At 41.4% G+C, this 19,731-nt stretch overlaps 1 protein-coding gene across 4 annotated transcripts in view; it reads right to left on the bottom strand.

Moving 5' to 3' along the window:
* Positions 1-19,731, bottom strand: part of GRHL2 (grainyhead like transcription factor 2) — a 159,287-nt gene that overhangs the window by 61,525 nt on the left and 78,031 nt on the right. For all 4 annotated transcript variants that reach the window (XM_014829530.3, XM_014829409.3, XM_014829468.3 and 1 more), the window contains exon 8: positions 1,049-1,143. In XM_014829530.3, coding sequence (XP_014685016.1) covers positions 1,049-1,143 — 95 coding nt within the window. The remainder of the gene's footprint in view (positions 1-1,048; positions 1,144-19,731) is intronic.

Below are 19,731 nucleotides of genomic sequence, written 5' to 3'. Positions count from 1 at the left end.
TGAGACACTGAGCAATTCATCTTCTTCTATAAGTTATGCCCACAATTCCCATCCAGTTTCCTTTCTCACCTAGCCTTCCCCCTGCTCGCAGACAATAAAGCATTGAAGGGAGGTGTTTACACTGACCTTTTCATTAGTTTGAAGACAGAGTCTTCTAACATCCTCTAGATGGTACATAACTGAAGCAGAAAACAAGCTTATGTTTCATCTGGAACCTTTGCATTAGTGCAAAATAAGGTTCAGGAATCAGAAGGTACGGAACACAGAAGGAAGAGTGGGCATAGCAGAAAAGTTTGGAGTTTTCATAAACTCAGAGACTCTTGGCTGGAAAGCAAATCTGAGCATGAGCCAAGTCTTAATTTTTCACCCAACCCAGTGCAACAGTGGACGTCTACCCCAGCACACACCTTGCCGGAGATTTTACCATTGCCCTTCTTAACCATACTGGCACCAGAGAGAAACAGAGAAAGCTTAACAGTCAACAGGAAAGAAATAGCTCAAGGTCACAGCAGTGGCTACACCTCAGGGAGTGAAGTTCAGAGACCTGCAGCCCTGCTTCCTGCACCCTCCCTCCATTAGGTGCGGAAGGAGTCAGGGGTCAGGAGGTATGCCCAGTCGCTTACCTCTGAAGACATTAGCTCTGAGCACCTTCCTGCCTCTGAAGAAGGCAGCAGTTAGAGAGGGGTTTGGGGGAACCTGCAGTGCAGGGAGAACAGGTCTCTGGCCCAGCCTTGCCAGCCCCGAGTGTGAGCTGGCAGCCTGGGGGACTTGGGAGGGACACGTGGCTTGGCTTGGCCCATCCTGCAGGAGGCCACAGAGGAACAGGTACACTCCCTTCTCTCCTTTACCCCCAAAAGGCAATTTAGCTGCACATAATTGAATGTGTGTGACTTCTAGAGAAAGATAATAGGTTCATTTCCTTTCTTTCTGGCTCAAGTTAACAGATCTGTCCCCACCTATAGAGGCTTTGATGAAAGAATCATCTGCAGAGAAAGGACATGTTGTTTAAAAGGCGTGAACAATGAATCAGTGCTACTCTCTCACTCACCTTCGCCTCTTCGTTCACGTCCCAGGTGAAGGAAACAGCATTATATGCAATCTCTTCAATGTTTCCAATTGTATTAAAGCTCTCCTTGTAATCAGCTGTAACATTAAAAAAGAAAAAGTTTTTGAAACAGTAAGAGCTACTCTGTGACATGTATTGAACTATCATTTTCCGATGGGGAAACTGAACCTTCACCTCTTCTTTGGCCGTGTCTATGGCAACGTTAAGGATTTGTGCTTGCTGATACTCTTTGACTAATATGTACTCTATAAGAATGTAAGCATGTTCCTCTGTTAAAACACTAAGTCTAGATGAAAGAATGTTCCTGATTTGTTCTTTAGCTTTATTTTTTACTAGGTTTATAAAATTATTAATTTGTTCTCCTCCTGTGTCCCTTGTCACCAACCCCCTCCCTCTCCTACTCATTTTCCTGCCCCTCAGTTTTGCTGGAAGTGCCAGAATATTCCATAGGGATTGTTTTTGTCGAACAATACTCTGTTTATGAGCCAAGCAGTGTCATCGGGACTTCAGGGAAGAAATTCCAGGAGAGTGCAGGAATCCACATTTCTTCTACATCTTTTTGGACTCAGGGACAGAGTTGAGTTAATCACACCCTCTCCATTGAAGGCCCTCTCTTCTTTTATTTCTTTATTTATGTCATGTTTATTTACTCTGTTTTATCTCCATTATCCTCCCCCACAAACATGGTAGCTATCAATATGTTTGCTATGTATTCTTATGAAATAGTTGGGTTGATTTGTCCATGTACTTAGCTTTCACAAACTGTGTTGTTCTATGGCTAGGGTTGCCAGATTTAACAAATATTTGGGACATATTTATGCTAAAAAAAGTATTTGTTGTTTATCAGAAATTCAAATTTAATCGGGCACCCTATATTTTACCCAGCAACCCTAGCTATGGACCTTTTTGGATCTAACCACAATGTTGATGGCACGCCTATTTCTAACTGCAACTGCACAGAATTCCATGGTGACCATTGACCACAATTTACTTATCCTCCCCAGAGATGGACCCTTTGGTGGTCTCTAGCTCTCAGGTACCACAAACAACCTTGTGATAAAAATCCTTATTACTCACTGTCTCCACTATCACTGCCTTAGTAGGTCTTCAGGTCTGGACATGATATTCCTAATCTTAATCCTCACTACAGTAGTTGCCCCTTATCTACAGTTTCGCTTTCCACAGTTTCAGTTACCCACGGCCAACCAAGGTCCAAAAACAACGCTACGTCACAATACCTACGTCCATTACTTCATCTCACGATGTAGGCATTGTATCATATCACATCGTCACAAGAAGTAGAGGGGTGACCACAGTACAATAAGAAATTTTGGGAGAGAGAAAGACCATATTCACATAACCTTTATTACAGTATATTCTTATAATTGTTCTGTTTACTTTTTCTAAAGATTGGCACCTGAGCTAACATCTGTTGCCAATCTTCTTTTTTTTCCCTTCTTCTTCTCCCCAAAGCCCCCCAGTACATAGTTGTACATTCTTAGTTGTAGGTCCTTCTGGTTGTGCTACGTGGGACGCCACCTCAGCATGGCCTGATGAGCGGTGCCATATCTGTGCCCAGGATCTGACCAGCAAAACCCTGGGCTGCCGAAGCAGAGCATGCGAACTCAACCACTAAGCCACTGGGCTGGCCCCTGTTCTGTTTATTATTTCTTGTTGTTGTTAATCTCTTACTGTGCCTAATTTATAAATTAAACTTTATCCTAGGTATGTACGTATAGGAAAAAACAAAGTACATATAGGGTTTGGTACTATCTCTGGTTTCAGGCATCCACTGGGTGTCTTGGAACATATCCCCCAAGGAGTGGGGGGCACGGGGGGCTACTGTACTTCCTGAGGTTTTTAGCTTATGCTTATCACCTGGATTGTTTTCCCCTACTCTTGGCCTCCTTACATATAATATCCTATCCTACCTTAATTCTGTTCCTTGTGTACTACATAAACATTGGTCGTGTCCTGCTTGGTGGGCATCATGGAAAAGTCTGTCTGCTTTTCTTTGGGCCTGGTTCACTCACAAATGGATCACTTAATCACATATTCTTTCTCTCCAAGAGTCCATAATTATTTTTCTAAAATTAAACTCTGATCATGAGTTTTTTATTATTTTTATAAGGCTAAAACTTACACCATGACCTATCACATCCTTCACAATTAGGCCCTGCACATCTCTGTGCCATCACACTCCAGCCCTACAATGGGGGTCAGAGAAAGGTTCAATTCCAACGATACTGGAGGTCTTTTTGTTTATAAAACCTTTCTGAATATTTTTCTTTCTGAGTCAGGATAGGAGCTAGATATCATGACTGACTTCCGAGATGTATAAAGTGCTCATTGTCTACAAAATCCGGCATGTTGTTTCTGGCCCATTGGTCGCTTCCCGCTCTGTTCTGTTGAGGTGCCGCCTCACTCCAGGGCTGGTGGCTTCTCCAGGCTTTAACAAGTTCTCTATGTTAACGCTGTAAAATTTCAAAGTCTGCTTTCCTAAAGTTCACATATCTGATAATTTTTAGCCATTTCCTCCTCATTTATCACAAAATCTAAGTTCACATGATCCTTTAGCAAGATTTTAATTACTTTCTCTTATTAAAACAATTCATTTTGTTTGTATGAATTAGGTTGAGGAAAGTAGTACTCTATTTGCTTTTCCTATCCACGATATAAATAATAATAAAACAAAGGCCATAAAAATAACAGGTTCATAACAATCCATAATAAAATAGTGAGTTTGATTTTGTTTTTTAAAATATCTCCTGATTACTGGGACCTAGATTGATAGTTAATCACAGAAAAATCTCCTTAGAGGTGCTCTTCAAAATGACCCTCCAGACTCACTCTCTAGAGTGGGTCATGTCAGTGCAAACTCCAACCAGAATTCCATTTCCTCTGCTTCTCATCAAATTTCTACTTTTTTGGCCAATCCTATGAGTACAAAATGGTATCCTAATGACATATTTGCATTTCTTCTACCTCTCATGAGTTCAACACCTCCACATCTGGAATAGCCCACCAGGAGTCTCCGTATATAAACTGCCTATTCACACCTTTTGTTCATGATTCTATTGGCTTTTCCAGAGACACTTTAAATCAAAACTATATATCTTTATATTTTAAATAAAGCACACACACTTTAATATAAAAGCTTGCATGTTCACCATAGGAAAGTCAGAGACCGTGAACAAGTAAGAAAAATATTTAAAAGCAGCCACAATCTACTCACCCACAACCAACCACTAAAAGCCCACCCGTGGCTATGTCATTTCCCTCCCTCAGTCTCTCCTTTTCTCCAAAATATGTACGTGTTTTTACACAATATTGTAACAATTATTTTTTAATTTGCTTTTTTTTCCCTTAATACATCATCAGCATCCTTCCACGTCAATAAATAAACTTGTGGAAACTATTTTTACTGGCCAAATACTATCATATTGGATTAAGTGCCATAACTTTATTTTGTTCTTCTTTGTCACTTAAATGATGTCCAATACTTTGCTACCTTAAATAGCACTTCCTTTAATTATCTTTATGGCTAAATATTCATGTATACTTCATTATTTCATTAAGATATCTTCTCAGAAGTGAAATTAATAGGTCAAAGGGAAATATATTTTTAAGCCTTTTAGTTCATTTTGCCTAACTACTCTTGGAAAGGTTGAAACAACTATATTCACGATAACAGGGTATGAGTTCCAGCTTCCTCAAACTGTTTCTTTCCAAATTGATATGCAAAACCTGCTAACTTATGATCTTAATTTGCAATTCCTTGATTGCTAAAGACATAGAACAGTCTTTCATTTGCTTTCTGGCTCTTTGTGTTTTTTTACATTCTCTCTCTTTGTTTTTAAAATTTATTCATTTATCACAAGTTTCCTGTTCTGTCCATTGCTCATTTTTCTCTTACAGTATTCAAATTTTCTTATTGATTTTAAAGTAAATGTTTAAAGCTAAGAGATAAAATAGAAAGCAAAGGAAAACCATTTTCTATCCTACAAATTTAGAATAAGGCTTTATGACTATATTTGAAATGATTTTTAAGAAACCTGTGCTTTCAGCAAGCCAGGCAATCTCTGAAAATTTTGAAGAGAAAAGCAGACCATTGAATTTAAAGAAACTGGGTTCTCTGATCCTTCCTAGCTATTTGCTTTAAAAGACAGTCTTACAATCTTGTTTTGAAGTTTTTAACAAGCATTTTTTTAAAAAAAGCTTTCAGGTCAATCATAAATTAAAAAAGCAAATGTCATATCTAGAAATAGAGATAAACCAAAGTGGTTTGGTCAAAAACTTATCCTAGATCTCATGAGTTACTGCACTGTAAGGTTTTATTTTTCCATAGCTTCTCCACTTGAAAAATTTCTCCCCTAAAAAATGTATTAGCTTAGAAAAGGAAGAGATTTTAAAAACAAATGCAACACAAATACAAATAAAATGCTTTCTGGGTCCCTCACTCTTGCACAGGGTCTCCGTCAGTTTCTATCATATCCACTTAATCAACAAATATATTGAACCAATATTTACTGTGCAACCGCTATGTGCCAGGCAGTGTCCTCACGCTTGAGATTTCTCCACCCTCTGTCTTTAGTCTCTAAGCCATTCACCTACAGGTGGTAAAATAGCTCTGCTTTCCCTTCGTGACTCTCAAAGTTTTCTAAAAGACTAAACAGCTTACACACATTGATGTTGCCTTGTCCATATGCTTTCTTGTCCAATGAATAAAATGCTAATAGATGTATCTCCAGTTTCTGAAAACTGTGTTAACGTCCTTTGATAAGCTTTGTTTGCTTAAGGGTTTATGACCCATGGTGTAGGAAGAGAAACTCAGCAACCTGTTGTTAAGCCTTTGTTAACTTATTTCCTCAAGAAAGTTTCCCAAACCCACATTTTGTAAATGTTGATAGTTGCAACTAGTAAAAAGTATTATAATGAGCTGGTGTAATGAGCTTAGTTTCCTAGATCTGCCATAACCAATTACCACAAACTTGGTAGCTTAAAACAATAGAAATTTATTCTTTCACAGTTCTGGAGGCCAGAAGGTCCAAGTCAAGGCACTGGCAGGGCTGGTTCCTTCTGGAGGCTCTGAGAGATGATGGGTTCCATGCCTTTCTCTTCGCTTCTGGTGCTTGCTGGCAATCCTCTGTGTCCCTTGGCTTGTAGATGCATCACTCCCATCTCTGCCCCTGTCTTCACATGGCGTTATCCTCTGTGTCTCTGTGTCTGTTTCCCCCTTCTCTTCTGTTTTAAGGACTTGTCACTGGATTTATCCAGGATGATCTCACCTTGAGACCCTTAACTTAATTACATGTGCAAAGCCTTTTTTTCCATATAAGGTCATAATTTACAGGCTCTGGGATTTAGGATATGGATATATCAGTGTTGAGGGTCTCCATTCAACACCCTGCATCTGGGATTCCCTCCTGTGATTGGAAGTCATTTAATTTGACCGAATGGCTTGCTCTTGCAGAATAGCCACCATAGCTGGAAAGTACTCACCTCACTTTAACAGAATCATAAAGCACATAATCATGACCCTAGTACATTTTGAATAGACTTTTTTTTCCTAAAAAAAAGAGGCAACATAATTTTACCTTGCAAATTTTGTACACTGGTTTGTAAATATCTATAGAATACAAACATCTACTTGGTGAAAATGGGGATATAAATAGAAAAACGCCTTAGATATTTCCAAAACCTGGCAAGATGGAACAAAATTATTATTGGCTGAAACAGAGTTCTAAAAAGATTTATGCCAACTGAATCTGAGTTAGAAAGGTAGTTCTTATTAATCTTAGTAATTTACACACAAAGGAACAATCCTAAAGTACACAACTAGCTTGAAGCATCAAAAAGAATGAAACAATGGGAAGAAGAAATGGGAGTCTATCTAATGAAATAAGAATGAAGTTGATGTCATTGTTAATGTCATGTTGCTAGTGAAAGAGCCAAGGTGTGCAGGGTCCTCTCTAAGGCTGTGTGTGTCCTTGGAATATCAGAGTGAGAAGTGTGGAAATGCACAGCCATGTGCATTCTCTACAGCCAGTTAGGATGCCCCCCAAAGACGTGGAATGAGTGTTTCTGGATTCCCACAGCTTACAGACTGTGTGGATGGTCTATAACAGTGCTTCTCAAATGCTGGGGTGCATCAGAAGCACCTGGAGGGCTTTGGTAAAATGCAGAGGTCTGGAGCCACTCCCAGAGATTCTGGTTCAGTAGGTCAGGGATGTGGGAAAGAATTTGCCTTTCTAACAAGCTCCCAGGTGGAGCTGATGCTGCCAGTCTGGGAACCACACTTGGGGTAGCACTGTTCTATGGCAAATTGAAATGACTGAATCCTTTGGGTGCATTTGATTCACTCCACATAAAGTCTTGGAAAGCACTACATCATCTGTCACTGAGGTCCTACATCTACTATCAACGAAGTCCATGTGACAGATGGTTCTTCCCAAAAGATCTCCTCTCTTGGGGGGACATAAACAGCATGTATAGGAGGACCAGGCAGTTACCTACATGGTGAGATGGGAGTACCACCTGCTCCAAGACATCTGCTTGTTTCCATGCCTGGAATCCCATCCTAAACCACTGGTTCCTTTGGGTAAGGACATTGTCATCTCCTGACATTAAAATGCAAATGCTCTTAGGACAATAACTGCCACAAACTGAGAACTTCCTGAGTGCCGAGCCTTTTACCAACATTGCCTCATCTAATCCTCACAACCACCCTGTGAGGCAGACCTTAGCGTCCTCCTTCTACCCAGAAGTCAAGCTACTTGTAAAAATCACATAGTTGGTAACAGGCCAAGCTATGATTTGAATCTGGGTCTGTTCGATGCCACAGGCCTCCTTTTAACCACTGTCTATATTTATCTTGCAAATTTATCTTGCGAATTAAACAATGATTGTCACCAGATATTAACACCTTGTAGAGAAAAATCACACCATAGTCTACAACGGCAACTAGCTGGCAGAGAAAAACTGCAGGAATGCAAGTTCAATGAGCTAGAGAGATTCATCTTTGGACATTATGGGACCACTGCAAATTCCTTGACAAAGGAGGGCGAGGTTGGGGGTGCCACAGTGGAGAAGAAGCAAAGAAAACATCACCATCTTCTTCAGCCACCATAAAGATGGAAAGAAAAGTTCAAAAGTTAGCCCTTCTGAGAAAACAAGAGATGCAGGGGGAAGATGTCAAATGTCACAGTGTTTCAGCAAAGGACTGCTAAGCACATGTGAATGTGCATTACTTTCCATACGTTTCTGGCAAGTTACATTCTGAGCAGAAATTATGGGATTTGATTCTATTTTAATTGTTACGGGAAGCATAATGGTGAATCTTTTTGTTATCTTTTTTATTTTTTGCATATAATCAGTAGTCTGTTAATAGATTTTTAAATGCAGACTTTTGTAGATTGAGTTTTCTTCAAACTGATTGTATGTGTAAGTGTGATTCTGGAATGCCGTCAAAAGAAATGTTAATTCCTTCCCCTTAATTATGCTTCACGTACTTGGTAAATTATAACTACACCTTCTAATTATTTTTTTGTATATACTGTTGTGGATTAAAAGGGGTAGTATAATTAATATAAAACTTGCTTCTCTTCTGAAAGGTCTGGATTCTGTCTGGACTAGTGAAATAATGGACATGGAATGCTGAAAATGGCTCAGGCACTATTGCCAATTCAGTATGCAATCCACCGCAGCCTCAAAGGATGCTTTTTTCAAAAGTCCAAGAACTTGGAATAGTTTGTATATTCAGAGTCAAGATGCTACAAGGAGTCCATTTATAGGGTGGTAAATTTATAGGGAAAAAGGACACTGGTGGTGGAGACACAAAGACTTAAATTTAATTTCTCTCCTCCTCTCACCAAGCCCTGAGACCTTCAGTGAGTTACTGAACTTCTCTCAACTTGTATTTCCTCATCTTCAAAAGAGAGTCAATATCTCAGAGAATAGACCCTGCTGCTCCTATAGAGTGTGACAGCAGCACCGCTGGTGCCCACCTTCCCCCGTCCCATCTGTCTTCAAACATCTGCTTCCCTCCATCTGCAACGGCCAAATAGGATCAGCTCAAACTCAGGAAACAGTGGAGGGTCATTCTAGGAGTATTTGCTCTGACTAGAAATAGGTAGAATAAATAAAGCCTAGTCCAAGGAGGTTCTGAGACTTTTTTCTGTTTTTCAAAATCAAAGACGCAGCTTCTTAAAACCTGAATGACTCTCAAGAACTCTAGTGAATTCATTATTTCCTTTATAATGCTTTTACCAAGTCAGAGGTAACCTGGGTTTCCTTAAGTGTGTTGACACTTGAGTTGATTTTTAGAAGCACTAAATATATTTCCATCCTTTGGTTCTAGCCCCTGAGCAAATAACAGGAACTGCCACCAGTTTGTGAGAGCAGAGTGTGCGCTAAATATACATACTTCGCAATCACTAACTCAGACAATTCTGATCAGTAGCTTTTTTATTATTCCTACTTTGTCGAATGGGTGCCAGGCAAATGTAAGCACCCTTCCTTCCTACCCCGCCTCGCCCCGCCAGCCAGCTGCTGACAGTCACCTCATTTGTAAAGGGCCCAGCTGGGATTGGAACCTAAAAGGCTCCGTCTACATATTCAGCCAGAGCCCTCTGATTTCTGGGATCCACAGCCTTTCAAATGCGTACCTTCCCATACATAATCCAGAACAACGATGGCTGAAATTATGAAGACATAATTTGTGACTCTTGAATATCATTAAAGCTGGAGTTATTAATAAAATTATTACTATTTACTCGCCATAGTTTATTTTAATACCCTCACAGATATCATTCAAAATGGAATCTTTCTTCAAACTTTCTCTTTAGGATAACTTAAGATTTTATTTCTGTTTGACTCACTTTTCTGTTTCTAGAGAAGGAATTTTATAGGCCAATATTACAGCTTTCGATTGCATTGGCCATAAGTTTAGAGCAAGAAAAGCACTTTACATTGTAACCCATTACTGTGCTTCATGTATGCTAGCATTTTTTAATCTATTTGATTTCATTTTTCAAGAATGCTGGTCCTAACTCATAAACTTGATTTCAAACTGATAGTAGGTCATATCCTGTGTGCAGACACATAAACACACATGCATATGTGTCCATACATGCACTATGGCTTCTAGCTCTGAATTAAATCAACTTGGATGGGCCTAGAATTAAACTCTTATTAGTCTATGTTACTTAGTGAGATTCAACTTTAATCTAACAATTTTGTCTTTCTCTCTCTTTTTTTTTTTTTGGTTGGTGAGGAAGATTGGCCCTGTGCTAACATCTGTAGCCAATCTTCCTCTATTTTGTATGTGGGATGCCGCCACAGGATGGCTTGATAAGAAGTGTGTAGGTCTGCACCCTGGATCCAAACCCATGAACTCCAGGCTACCCCACAGGGCCACAAAAGCGAAGCATGTGAACTTAACCACTACACCACTGGGCCAGCTCCAAATTTTGTCTCTTCAAACTATTGTCTCTTAAAAATAGTGCCTCGCACTTCGACAGTTTGCCAAACGAATGAAGATATGCATGGTGCTTCAGTAAATAATTTATTTTTCTACACTGCGTGAACTGCTCATGTTTTATTCTAGTTTTCCATCCTTCCTTTCATTACTTAACACCATACTAACACTGTTGGGGGAGGTGCGGGACAAGAAGTTATAGGCACATAGGGTTAGAAATCACTGCCCAAAATGGCTGATCAGCGGAAACCATCTCAGACCCACAAACAGGTCTCCCTCTCTCCAGCAAACCAGTCCCCAATCTCTTCCCACCTCAGATGATATTTCCAGAAACTGTAACACTTTCCAGTTAAAGCAACACTAATCTATAAAAGAAAACTGAACACTTTCTCAAATGATGCTACTTTATTACTAGTAAGAGTCTTGAGAATTGCCATTCTATGATAAGACGTTCCACAGTTTCTCTCAAAGACCCATTCTAGCGTCTAGCAGCCCTCAGTGTCAGAAATAACTTTCAAACATACATAATTGTACCGCTGAGTTGCAGACTGAATAGACTCAAACAAAAGAAATGACTTTTTGGTAACTGGTGGTGCAGGACACAGACTCATCCCAGGAACTGTAATTCCTCACATGGACTATCCTCTGCTAAATTGGAACCACAAACCTAGCCCCTTCAGAGGCTCAAGTTCCATCAAGATTAACCTCCATTTTCTGTCTCCCTAAATGCCCCTGGCTGCCCAGTCATGCATACCAAACTGGCTAACAGAGATAGGAAGGTAAGTCCGTTATGTATGTGCCGGGTGGGGGGTGGCGGAGGGAGACCCCATTAGCTATTCTAGTTTGTTATACGAATGATTTTTGCATTAACTGCTATTTGAACTCCCCATGCTGCTATTCCTGTTTACTTATTTTCCAACAACTATTACAGGACTTAGATATTATTTCAAAATTAAAATTCTAGGGGGAGGGGGAAAAATTCGAATTCTCTTAAATATATTTCTTCAAGAAGATAAATTTGTCCTGCAAAGGAGGGAAGGTGTTGCTGCCATAACTGTTTTCCTTTGTAATGCTGACCACAGCAGCTGGCGACTGTGGGTATGGATGTAGGTGTGGATTCAAACGCATCAGCAGCCCCCTTAGAAAAAGTGCAGAACCTCTGTAAGCTGGTTTCCCTATCTGGGAAATGGAGATAATACCAGCACCTACCTCACAGGATCGCTGAACGATGACGAGATGCTCATTTACTTAGCACTCAGTTATTTTAACACTTGTCTTTTCAAGAGTAGAAAAACTAGTGGCAGCTCCACATTCCTGGAGCCTGTTCAAAGAGTTTTCTTCAGATTAGTTTCACCTTATTTTGGCTTCTACAACCTCAAAGAGCTTAATTTAATTTTGGAAAAACTTTCTCTTGGCAAGTTTTAGGTTTTGTAAACAAAGAAGAAAAACTTTAGATTTGCCTAATTTCACACTTGGGGGTATTGCGAAGACATAAATTAGTTTCTGTTGAAAGGTGTGGTGAGAGAGAGGCTTCTAGTAAATGCCAGAGGATAGCTGAAAAGACTGGCTCTGTAGTTTTGTTCAGTAAATAGAAGAGTCTCATGAAATTATCAGCTGTATCTCCAGTTATTTTTTGCAATTTTTAAGCCAACCAAATAATACTAAAAAAATGTAAGACCATCAGGTTATCTGAGGTTTCATTAAATGCATCGCTGAAGAAAGAAAATAATTAGGCCCCAAGCAAAAAACATGAAATCAAATAAAAGCATAGATTCCATGTATGAGATGAAACCATGGTCTTTTAGCTAAAGATAGAAAAGGTCCCATCAAGTAGGGCCAAAACAAAGTGGTAAGCAGTAAATGAGAAAAAAAAAAGATGGAAGACAGGAAATAAAGCATTTTACAGTATTAAATACGGCAGGTCTGTTAAGTGGTTCTAGTTATCTGTGTGTGTGTTTGTGTTAATTTTGAAAACTCATAATCCAAACCAGTATCTCTTTATGGTACAGCTTTACCCCGTCATTAAAACTGATTCCCAGAGGGGTCTTCAAGTATCCATTCCATGCTTTAGTCCTCTCTGTAACATTCCTTCTGGTTAACGGCTCAGGGTTTTAAAATTGCCAGCAATAGAAAAATACTTTACCAGAAGAGATTTTTTAAATAATAATGTCCTGGAACCAGATAAACACACTTCCTAGGACCAGTGAAGAAAAAATGGTAAAGGGCTTCAATCATTGTAATTTTTAATTTCCAAATCTAGCTCTCATTTTCTTTTGGAAAATTTGCTATTAAACAATGTCCTATTTGATTGCTTCAGGGAAACAGTAATAATTTCTAGATAAAAAGGAGAAATTTCCCTTGGTTTATCAGTGTACATATTATATTTCTATGACAGCACTTAAGTCTTAGAGTTGCTAAACAAGTTTCATTAAAAATTATACTATATTATTATAGTATAATATTTAAAATATAAGAAATTAGAGTACCAAATGCACATTTAGGCCCCGGGCATCTAGAAAAATACTACCAAAAATGATTTTTTCAGCATGGAAGAGGAGAGAGCATGACCCCAGCCTCATTTCCCAGCTAACTAGACATGTGCTTGCTTACCATAACTATTACCTATATACACAAACCATACACGGCAGTTTGTCCATCAACTAGTCAACACTGGTTGCACATCTATTCTATACCAGGCTCAGCACCAGGTGCTAGGTGTACAAAGGTTAAAAAAAATTCTCTCTCCACTCAAACAGTTCAGCACATAGTGGGATGGATGGAATGTCAACTGATAAACCAGGTGAAAAATAGCAAAATGCTATTGTCTAGATATAAACCAAACCCACAGAGGGAGCAGCTGACTCTGCCTGGAAAGACTAGGAAGATCTCACCCAAGTGGGGATAGGAGAACAGGTCTTAAGAGGTGAGATGTCTGCCAGGTGAAGGAGGGAGGGAGGACCTTTTTAGGCAAAGACAGCCTCAGAGAAGGAACAAAGGAGATACTGGAAGTAACTAGTAAACTAGTGAGGAGTGAAAATAGACCTATAGATTCAGCATTAAGAAACTTTAATAAGAGATAGGTTATGCTGGATTGAGACATGACCAACAGTTTAGGATGTGGGCTAGGAAGTGGACTCCTATTTCAAGAAACGTGGGGCAGAAGGAAAGAGGAAGACCCATCAACAGCTGGAAAGAAGTCCGCAAGGATCAGGGACATACGGGGGGTTTGTGAACTCTGGTCTTGTCCTGGACCCTTCCATGAGGGGAAGAGCGAGGGACCTCAAGATTACCCCAAGCACATACCCCAAGGAAGAAGTGATTCTCCCCAGAGCTGTTGTCCCCAACAAAATGAGCTTCTAGGACTCACAGGGAGACATGCATGCAACAAATGAAAAATCAGAGTGGTTCAATTATTACTGAAAATTAATATGTTCTGCCTGAACTAAGATTAAACTTTAAAGAATACTTGCATTTTATAACGTTTTAAAATATACAACCTTAATAGCCTGCCATACTTCTATCACATAAATGTTTTCTAACCAAATTTGAAGATGAAGAGGAATTTTCAGTAACTATGGCCACGGCGCTTCTCTACAGAACAGAGGATACCTTACGCTGCGCCTCACTGTCCTAACATCTGGAGCTGATGAAGTGAGGAAGACCCCGCATGTTGGGTGGTGCCTGGCCCACACCCCAGCCTCCTCCCTCCCATGGAGGAAGAAGCAGGGATCGAGGTCTCTCTTCTGACTTAGATCTCACTCACTACCTTCACTCTCGCCAGCTCTGGGCTTTGTTTTTGTTTTTTTTTTTTTAAGGTTGGTGGCTCTCAAGGGGTTTTCTTTGGTTTTAAATCAAATTTACTTTTCACATCTATGCAGAAGTGTGGAAACAGTCTAGGAAAACACCAAAAATGGAAATTCCATTTACCTGAGTTATTTGTAAGGGAGGGAAGACCCATACTTTCCTGACAGCAGGGGGAGAGCAGGTGTGTATAACTCTGGGGGAGGAGAGCCCTCCTGAGAACAAAGCTAAATGTCAGGACTGGACACCTGGGTGAAGAGAGGGATGAGGTGCAGGGCACGCTCAGCTCCTAGGCCTGCTGAGGATTTGAATTTATGCCGACTTCCTGGCTACCTGACCTCCTGAAAGCAGCATCCCCCTCCCCGACCCCGGCCTCCACTCTCCGCCTTTCTGCACAGCTCTGAGGAGCCCGCCCAGGTATGGCTATAAAACTGCAAGAGAGCACATTTGTAGGGCACGCCCAAGGCCAGCCTCCTCTAGAAAACGCAAAGGAAAAACAGTGTTGGTTAATTTTCATCACAATTCCTATCTGAAAGTGGACAATGACTCCAGACTGAAGAGAGCTCCTAGGCCTGGACAGAACAGCCAGGCTGAGCAATCCACAGAGGTAGCGAAATTCTGTGTTTGAGAGTCTTCTGAAAGGCTTCTCTTTGAACTCTCAAAAAAACTGTTTAGAACTAAACTGGAAGAAATGTTCTGATTTAGTCGTAACTTATATTTTCATGGAAAGCTTTATCTTAATATAAAATTGCCATCAACAGTACAATTTAAAAATTGACTCTTAAGAAATTGATTTGTATTAGGGCACAGATGAAAACCCTATAATCACATGCTAGTAACCAAAGATGTACTATAATTGCCTGCTAATTACCATGGAGAACTACAGGATTAATATTTAACAATATAACAAACACATCCTGATACAGGGAAAGATTACTGTGAATCAAAATTCAAGATACAGATTGAATAAAGAGCAACTGGTTGGTTTCATGAATTAACTACAAAATTCTATCAATAATGGTTACATTGGATGTGACTGAAAGTAATGACGCTTATGCTGACGTGCTTGTGGAATCACATTACAATCCATGCCACCCATTCTAAAAGTGCAAAAACTGTGTTGTTCATTATTTTGGAACATCTGCATTGTAAAGAGGTAAAGTAACTCAATTCTGTTCAGTAGAGAGAAATTGTACGTGAATGCTTCAGTTTCTGGCTTTCATTCAATAAGGTTAATATTCATTGCTGAACCTCTTCTAATTTTCCTTCCCTGCTTAAAAGGCAACAAATAGAAAAGTTTTCCTTCCCTAGAAAGTGGTTTTGGAATTACCTACTGTTTGAGTAGACTTGATGTGTAGTGTAGTTCATTCTGTGATTTGTGATTCATTTCAAAATTTTTATTTTTCGCTGAGGAACATTGGCCCTGAGCTAACATCTGTGCCAATCTTCCTCTATTTTATATGTGGGATGCCACCACAGCATGGCCACCGATGAGTGGTATAGGTCCACACCTGGGAACTGAACCCAGGCCACCAAAGTGGAGGGCACCAAACTTAAGCACTCGGCCATGGGACCTGCCCCCAAATATTTTTTAAATGGCTCCCACTGCAAAACTTGATAGCTCCATTGTGCACGTGAGTCTTGGGGAACTCCCACCCTGCTCCTTGTGTAGAGACAGTGCCTCAAAATCATCATGCTCCTGGTTGAACTCAGTACCTGGCCAAGATCCACCCCCTGGCACCAGGCCAGCTGCCCCTCCTGACTCCCCTACCTCAGGGCAGGGCACCCACCTAGTTACAAAACCACACTCTGCTTCTGTGATCCCTTTCTTCTCCCCGATTCCCACAGCCAGGCAGTCATAGAGGGTCTATCAGTTCTAGAACTTGTCTCTCGTTCATGGGTTATCGTTGCATCTCCCCTTTACAATTCACACCTCCAGGTACTCGTCTTTCACCGGCTATAACCGGTCTCCTCACTGCAGTCTCTCCCTCACTTCATCCCATCCCCCATGTTGGCCCAGAATTACCTCTCTGAAATGCATATATCATCCCATTGCAGTCCTGCTAAAAATCCCCAATGGTCAATCCAAAGCATTTGAAATCAAGTACTGCAACTTGTTAAAAAGAAATGTCACTTCATCACAATATTCTATCTGCCTGTTATTTCTGCACATTCCCCTCCGTGTGTCCTTATCAGTGTTCTGGGAGGACAGATATGTGAGTGGAACACACCCACTGGGACGAATGACAACATGTAGGTACAACTTTTATTATCCTTCTCTTACGTATTCCAGGATCTCTAAAATCTACTCCATTCAACAATAGAAAAACATGGATTAGCTAAAAACAAGGTATGCATGTTACACTTCAATATAAAAAAGCATAAACACACACACACACTTGAATATCTCCCCAACAAAACTGCAAAACAAGACTTTCTGGAGCCAAGGCAGTGTTAAAGCAGCAGAGGACAAGAAACTCTGGGCTCAATTACCCTCGACATCTGGTGTGGTACTGTTTCTCTGCAGAGACCCTGAGATAGCATTTCCCCACATTCCACCTGCAGTTCTGAGGTTTGCCACCAGGACACGGGTGGCAGGAGTCAATGACCCTCTAACACCTGGAACCTTGGGGCCCATGGACCCTTAGACACCCTGCTGGGCTCAATCAGCCTCTACCAGAGATGGGAGCTTCAGCCCATGTGGCACGGAAACAGCTTTCCCCAGGGCTCCTTCGAGAGCTGAGGCCAGCCAATTCCAACACGCTCCACGCCCCTGTCACCTGAAGATTCCCCTGAAGAAAACATTGTTTCCTCAACTACCAAACCCTTCCCTCTCATTTTCTCAGCCCCATTTCCTCGGGACTCCTTCCTTCCCTGACTGTATTAGTTGAAGCAGTTAACGCTCCCACAAGCACGCATGAGAGTTCCCACCCCTCCCATCTCCACTAACAGTTTTATTGGACTTTATAAAATAATTTGCCCATTTCATTTTGGTTTTTCTGTCTTGATTCCTGTACTGAGCATGTGCTGTTTTTGTGGCTTGCAGCGCCCTCCCCAGCTTTCTGACCCGTATGTTCTTGTTATCCTTTCAGAGGGACCTCAGAAACATCTCCTCAGGGAAGCGCTCCTCCCAGCTGCCACTCACCGCGTGACAGCTGAGCCTTTTATCTTCTGGCCTCCAGACTTGAGCAATTTGAGGCAGGGGCTCTGCCTTAATTCCCTCTGATTCGCCAGTTCCTAACAAAGGGTCTGGCGTGTTTGCTGAATAAATGTGGAATAACTGGTGGTAACAAATACGGGACCAATGCTAACTCCATGACGTCCCCTTAGAAGGCGGCTCTCACACTCAGAGACAAGCAAACGACAGAGAAATCTAAGTGGCTCTTTCACACTGGAGGTAGAAATGGCACAGGAGCGCTCCTTGGGATGCAGAATGTAACCTTATTTATAACCTGGAATAATTGCTGTTTTTCAACGAGTTCACAAGAAAGAACTTGCGAGACCTGGGCAACTTGCTTGTGTACTTTGAAAAACAGCAGAATCCACTGGGGCCAGGGTTGTTTGTCTTACTTATACCAAGTAAGAGCTAATCACTAATGTTTCCTTCCCCCCAAAACCAGTTTATGGCCTAACATATCCGAACCACATATCCGAACTGGCTTTCAGAAATGTCAGAACCAGCACGGCCAAGGGTCTCGGCACCCAGACCTCAAAGCGTTCCCAGTGTCTGGGGAGGACGGTGCAGGAGGGAGAAGCAAGACGCCTGTGCAACGTCAGTTAATGAACATCCTCCATCATGCTACGTGAATCAGATCCTGGTGGGGGGTAAGCACTATCCAGGGGGTGGGATACAAAGACAATATACAGTGGAGTGAGGACACAGAATAATAATAAAAACAAAGGGTGCAAACTCTGGCTTTCTTGGGTTTCCATCCCACCTACGCCACTTACCAAGTGCATGACCTTGGGTTAAATTCTTGACTCCTCACCATCTTAGTTTATAAACAACAAAATGAGTTGTTTTGAGGATGAAATGCTTGTGTACGGTGTATAGAAAGAGCCTGGTAGATGGAAGGCAACGAACACATGGGAGCTGTTATTAAGGCACGGTTCACGCCTTCGAGAGGCCTGCCTTCTGCCAGTGTAATAAGAGTTTTATCCCCACGTATGTTCGTTCGTTCATTCATTCATTCAGGAAACAGTTATTGAGTGCTCACTACATCTCAGGCCCTGTGCTAAACACAGGAACTACAGCAGGGAACAAAACACTCAAGTGCCTGCCCTCAATGGGCCCACCTTCTAGTAGGAGGGAAAAACAATAAGAAATAAAAACATATATATGAATAACATGTTGGGTGGTGAGAAGGGAAGGGAGCTGCAGAGTGATGAGGGGGTGGCGTTCAGGTAAGGTGATAGGGAAGGTCTCTCTGATAAGGTGACAAGAAGCCAAGGCCTGAAAGAGGTAAGGGAACAAGCCAGGCAGGTGCAAGTACTCAGCCAAAGAGTGACGTGCGTGATGTGATGCGGGAACGGCCTCACCAGGACTCCACTCCGGACACAAGGAACCTGGGAGCTGAGGCTCCACGTGCTCTGAGGGGCAGCCTTCTTCCTGGGCCCTGGGCCCTCAGGATCCCACAGACAGGACTCCAGCTGGGACACTGAGGGTCCTCTTGCCGTCAGGCAACCAGCACTGAGGGGCTACTCGGAGGATTAAGAGGATGCCGAAGATGAGGAGCAGCCTCAAAGAACCACAGACCATCTAATCCAAGTGAGATAAATTTATGCAAGGGAAGACGGAATGTTCACCAGGCACCGTTACTACCGGGTACAAGAGACAACAGAGCGATCCTTGAGCATGAGCGTGGAAGGGACCCGAATAAGGAAAGACGTAAAGCCACTTAGTAAAAGTCACAAACCTCAAAGATAAGGCGTGTTTGTGTGTGCGCGTGCACACATGCATGCATGCTCATGTGTATATAGTTATATGAGGAAAAAGTTGAAGGCAGGGGGAGGTGATGAAGAAGAGAGAGAAGATTTGAAGTCCTCTGAGGTCTGAGAAATCATTCTGCTTTAAGGAAAGTAAACCTCGTAACAATATCAAAGTTGAAGCAACAGATATGTCAGTAAAATGCGTTTATTACTTGCCTTATGTGGACCTAGTCCAAATTTCTACCTAATTGCTCCTCTCATTTTCTTGGGTAATAATTATAAGGTTAACTTTTCAAATAAAATAAAATTGTTCCTCTATGCAGATCGGCTGCAAAGCAGGTTAAGGCAAGCATTCCCAAACGCCTCGTCCTGGTCAGCTGGTCTTGGGGGGCAGGGTCTGCCCGGTGAGGAAGACTCCTCATCCCAGCTCTTGCTCCAATTATCTGAGGAGAAGTCA

This window comes from Equus asinus, chromosome 12 (assembly GCF_041296235.1).
Source record: "Equus asinus isolate D_3611 breed Donkey chromosome 12, EquAss-T2T_v2, whole genome shotgun sequence".
NCBI classification, from domain to species: Eukaryota; Metazoa; Chordata; class Mammalia; order Perissodactyla; family Equidae; genus Equus; species Equus asinus.
This window is presented reverse-complemented; position numbering and strand designations above follow the sequence as displayed.